The sequence below is a fragment of the Scylla paramamosain genome, chromosome 40 (genome assembly GCF_035594125.1).
Source record: "Scylla paramamosain isolate STU-SP2022 chromosome 40, ASM3559412v1, whole genome shotgun sequence".
Lineage (NCBI taxonomy): Eukaryota > Metazoa > Arthropoda > Malacostraca > Decapoda > Portunidae > Scylla > Scylla paramamosain.
Genome location: NC_087190.1, coordinates 11,919,104 through 11,924,103, shown reverse-complemented (window position 1 = coordinate 11,924,103; position 5,000 = coordinate 11,919,104). Strand labels below are relative to the sequence as shown.

Here is a 5,000-nt window from a genome sequence, read left to right as displayed (position 1 = left end):
TTTGGCCTTCTTTTACTTCTCCCCACCCAAAAACGCAGCTTTCCCAGGTCCCCAGCATTGTAGGGGTTAGAAGTCGAAAAAAATAGGAAATAGAGCCGCGCTGCTAAGCTAGTGATTTACCCTTCATTAAAATAGCTCTCAATGGCTGAACGAGGGAGATACAAGACAGCATACGCCATCCCATACCGGAAACCAACATCCTAACACACGCATCACATTGTATCCGTCCAAGCGAGCCTCATCATCACGAACTAAGAATTTGTGATGCGGCGCAAGAGGATCACGCCATTGTTATGTAACCTTGCACGACCCCTACATAAAACAACCCCCACACACGCGTTGTTCAGTGAGTGTTCATCACCATAGGCACACAATGTCCCCGCCTGTTGCTCCCTGAGAAGGCCCTATTGATCAGATTTACCAGAACATTAATAAAAATACTAGAATAACAATAACAATAAAAAAAAAACACTGGAGCAACAACAAGAAAGGCAACAAAAACAACAAAAACTCCAATAGTAACAATGAAAACAACTAAATAAACACACACGAACCGGAACACACTCCTCTCCCCCTGCACCAGTCACGTCACCGGCCAGCAACCAATCCACAACACACGTCTTGCATTCCCTTGCCTCACACTTTCCCCCTTACCTCCAGCACACCGCAACACACAGGCGTCCCCAGACCATCCTGCACTCTCCTCCAACGCAACACAACACAACGCAACGCACCACAACACATAATACCTTCCGTTACGAATATTCTTGAACTGGGAAGTGGGAAGCAGCGCGCGCACTCAGACACTGTTGCCAAGTACGAAGGGATAACTCTACTGGTTAGCCTAGCATATCTCGCCACCATAGACGAGAAAAAGGCTGGAATGGTTTGATTTATAGGAAAACTTAACTGATTTAACGTTTAATATAGGTACGAATCTCAAGTTGTTTGTACATTTATTTTATTTTTCTCCTTTACGCTCATCAGTGTATCAGATCCCGTCACCACAGTCTTCAGAAAAAGGCTGGAGTGATTTTGAGCTAATGTACAGTAGAACTTAATTGATTTAGCACTTAATTATGGGTGATTCTGGTATTGTTTATTTTTTTCGTTTTTTTATTTATTTATTTATTTATTTATTTATTTATTTATTTATTTATTTATTTATTTTTTTTTGCACTTGTTATGTTTGGTAAAGTTCCGTGTCTTTTCTAATACTTATTGCCACTGAATTATGGTCTTTCTTCGTTAAATACCATATTTTCAATTCACAAGTAGTTTTCATTATGATCGAAATATAATGTTATAGTACAGTAGCTAAAAAGAAAGACGATCTATAAGGTAATACGTTGAATTGGCACAACTACACTATTTTTAAGCTTGATCTTGAGCTTGGAATAGGAGTCCACCAGAGTGTACACTGCCAGTACTTTAATTCTTATTCCAGTATTTTTCATTGTTATTCCAATACTTTTCATTATTATTCTAGTACTTTTCATTGTTTTCTTGCATTTTAATTGTTATACCAGGACTTTTCATTGATATTCTTGTGCTTTTCATTGATAACCCAATACGTTTCATTGTTTTCGTGGCAGCGTCCTCCCACACACACACCTCACTAAGGAGAAGAGAACCTTTTAGTCTCATTGCTTTGCGTCTACAGGGAGTCTTTGGTGTGAGTTTGGCCCTGGTAGATCAACAAAAGCAAAGGGAAGCAAAACAAAGAAAATAAAAGAAAGCCAAAGAAAAGAAAGATAAATCATTCAAATAAAGAAGATAAGCCACATGAAAGAGAAAGAAAGAAAAGCGGAAGAAAGAGTGAAAAATAGAAACTAAAAGAAAATATAACACTCAATATATAAAGTGAATGAAAGAATATAAGTATAGAAAGAAAAACAAAGAATACGAAGATCAAAGGAAATAAAAGAGAGAGAGAGAGAGAGAGAGAGAGAGAGAGAGAGAGAGAGAGAGAGAGAGAGAGAGAGAAAGGAAACAGGATGAACGAAAGAAAATGAACCATCCAACAAAAAAATAAATAAATAAATGCATACGTAATAAAGAAACTTCAGCTAAAAGAAAACGCAGCATTGGATAAACAGATACACACAAATACAAACATTCTCTCTAAGGAAAACGGACCTGCATTATTGAAAACCTAAGGGAAAACTATTATAATAACACTTTTTCTTACATTCAGGATCTGCCTTGCGTGGGTAAACTCTTTCCTTGAGCCCTGACGATTCTCTTGTGTTTTTGTTAAGTCTACGTTCACCGGCACCTGAATTAAATAGATGAAATAAACGGAGAAGAGTGAAAATTTACCGTTCATTTTTTTTTTTCACGACGCAAGCAAATAAATAAAATAAACAGACCTTTTTTCGTGTAGTGACTGTCTAACATAAAAAAAAAAAAAAAATAGATAAATAAAAAAAAGCCGAAGAAAACGAAAATAACTAACTTAAACCGTTTTCTTTCTCCCTTCCTCGACCTCCCACCAACTACACACCTCACCACCTTACACGCCCACCTCCCCGCCCTCTCCCCGCCACCCACGCCCCTCAGCCGGGTCCCAGGTGGCCTACGTGGACCACTACCAGTACACCGGTGTGGACTACGAGGAGGAGGAGAGCAGGAATGAGGCCACGCCAGTCTTCACAGCCAAGGGACAAAGGTTCTCAGTGGAAATAGGAGGCGAGATCACGTTTCCCTGCCAAGTGGAGAACCAAGGTATCGTACAGTGAGGGTGTGAATTATCGTACACTGCTGGATTGTGTCTTTGCTGTGTGTGTATATGTGTGTGTGTGTGTGTGTGTGTGTGTGTGTGTGTGTGTGTGTGTGTGTGTGTGTGTTGCCAATATCACTAACACTATGCAAACAGTTTAAAAAAATTCACGGGAAGCGCTAACACATGATAAACTTTCGCTAAACTGCTACATCCTGCTAATTTCATGTGTGTGTGTGTGTGTGTGTGTGTGTGGGCAGTTTCAGTGTATTTCGAATTAATTTGGTGTAACTGTCAGCCAGAAAAATCTAGTCAAATTCATTATTATTATTATTATTATTATTATTATTATTATTATTATTAGTAGTAGTAGTAGTAGTAGTAGTAGTAGTAGTAGTAGTAGTAGTAGTAGTAGTAGTAGTAATAGTAGTAGTTGTAGTAGTAGTAGCAGTGGCAGTAATAAGCTTGAGTGACTTTTCATCAATAAAAATCCAATAATAATAATAATAATAATAATAATAATAATAATAATAATAATAATAATAATAATTATAATAACAATAATAGCAACGACCACAATAACATAAAATTAACAAATGTACAAGGCATCTCTTTAGTTATTCCCGCAGACGAGTAACTGAGAGAGAGAGAGAGAGAGAGAGAGAGAGAGAGAGAGAGAGAGAGAGAGAGAGAGAGAGAGAGAGAGAGAGAGAGAGAGAGAGAGAGAGAGAGAGAGAGAGAGAGAGAGAGAGAGAGAGAAGGACCATTTTTCTCCACACCACTACTTTCACAGGCTCTCGTTGAAATGACACGAGTTTCTAAGTGTTTCCATCGTTCTAGTGACAGACTTCTACATTATAAACAGGAGAAAGTCTTGGGAACCCGGCTGATCATCTCCATTACCTTGGAAAATGCTCGCGGTGAAATGACACGGGTTTCTAAGGGTGTTTTTACGGTTTTGATAATAAGTTAACAAGATTTCTACATTGTCACAAGGAGAAAAGCAAGTGACGCGGGTTTTTAAGGATGTTTTTACTGTTTCAATAAGAGGTTAACGAGATTTCTACTTTACCAACACGAGAGAAGAAAAAAATAAGTGACAGGTTTTTATCAAGGACACTTTTACTTCTCTAGTGACAGATTAACAACATTTATACATTATGAACGGGAGACACACCCTTGGGAACCCGGCTCATCATCAGTGTGGCCTTTGAAAATAGTCGTGGTGAGAAAGTAGAGCCTTTCGGAACACTGGCCAGAGAGAACGTGAAAATCAAAGGGCGCTGTAAATATTAGGCAACCACACGCACATGTTAACACCAAAGAGGAAGACTGTGTAGTGAATGATGCAAAACTGAGATAAATACCTGTTCTTACCTGAGACTGCCTGCCATTATCCATTACCTCAATTAATCTCACCTGGCACAGAGAGAGAGAGAGAGAGAGAGAGAGAGAGAGAGAGAGAGAGAGAGAGAGAGAGAGAGAGAGAGTGTGTGTGTGTGTGTGTGTGTTATCTATCCATATCTAAATTAAAGAACATTTAATTAACTATTTGTAACAATAATACAGATAGAATTATCATCAAAGAAAAAAAAAACAAGCAGAATCGATGTAATTACTCCTGTCTTGTCAATACGAATAAATAAACAAATAAACAAACAAACAAATAAATGAATAAATACATCAATAAAATGTTAAGAGGTGTCGTAATGACCTTAGCAAAGCAGATTAATATAATGACAACAGGAAAACTGCTTACCCTCCCCAGAATTAAATGAACAAGATAAATAAACTAAAGAATTATCAACTTGTTACCAGAATCAAAGAGAATTACATATCTACCTATTTAACGATCTATCTATCTGTATCTATCTATCTACAATTATCAGCCTATCTGTTTATTTATTCATTTATGTACGTATCTAACTATCTACCTGTTTATATGTCTATCTTTCTATCTATCTATTAATCTATCCATCCATCTGTCTATCTTTCTATCTATCTACCTATCTATCTACCTTTGAACCTATCTACCTGACCTGTTGATTTGAAGGTACTGCAACATCCGACATTATAGACCAGTGTTGTGAAAAGTAATTGTTATTTTGTCTCTGCAATCGGCTTATTATTATTATTATTATTATTATTATTATTATTATTATTATTATTATTATTATTATTATTATTAGCTTTCTCCTTTCGTGTTGTATGAACAAATGAATGAATGAATGAATAAATAAATAAATAAGTAAATAATATACTTAACTGTAATATATTA

At 36.8% G+C, this 5,000-nt stretch overlaps 1 protein-coding gene and 1 long non-coding RNA gene across 2 annotated transcripts in view; one reads left to right on the top strand and one right to left on the bottom strand.

Moving 5' to 3' along the window:
• Positions 1 to 825, bottom strand: part of LOC135092653 (uncharacterized) — a 19,433-nt gene extending 18,608 nt beyond the window's left edge. The window contains exon 1 of the long non-coding RNA XR_010262950.1: positions 655 to 825. This is a non-coding gene — a long non-coding RNA (uncharacterized LOC135092653). The remainder of the gene's footprint in view (positions 1 to 654) is intronic.
• LOC135092439 (lachesin-like) overlaps positions 1 to 5,000 on the top strand; it is a 95,193-nt gene that overhangs the window by 75,518 nt on the left and 14,675 nt on the right. The window contains exon 2 of the mRNA XM_063990927.1: positions 2,563 to 2,727. Within this exon, the coding sequence (XP_063846997.1) occupies positions 2,563 to 2,727 (165 nt within the window). The remainder of the gene's footprint in view (positions 1 to 2,562; positions 2,728 to 5,000) is intronic.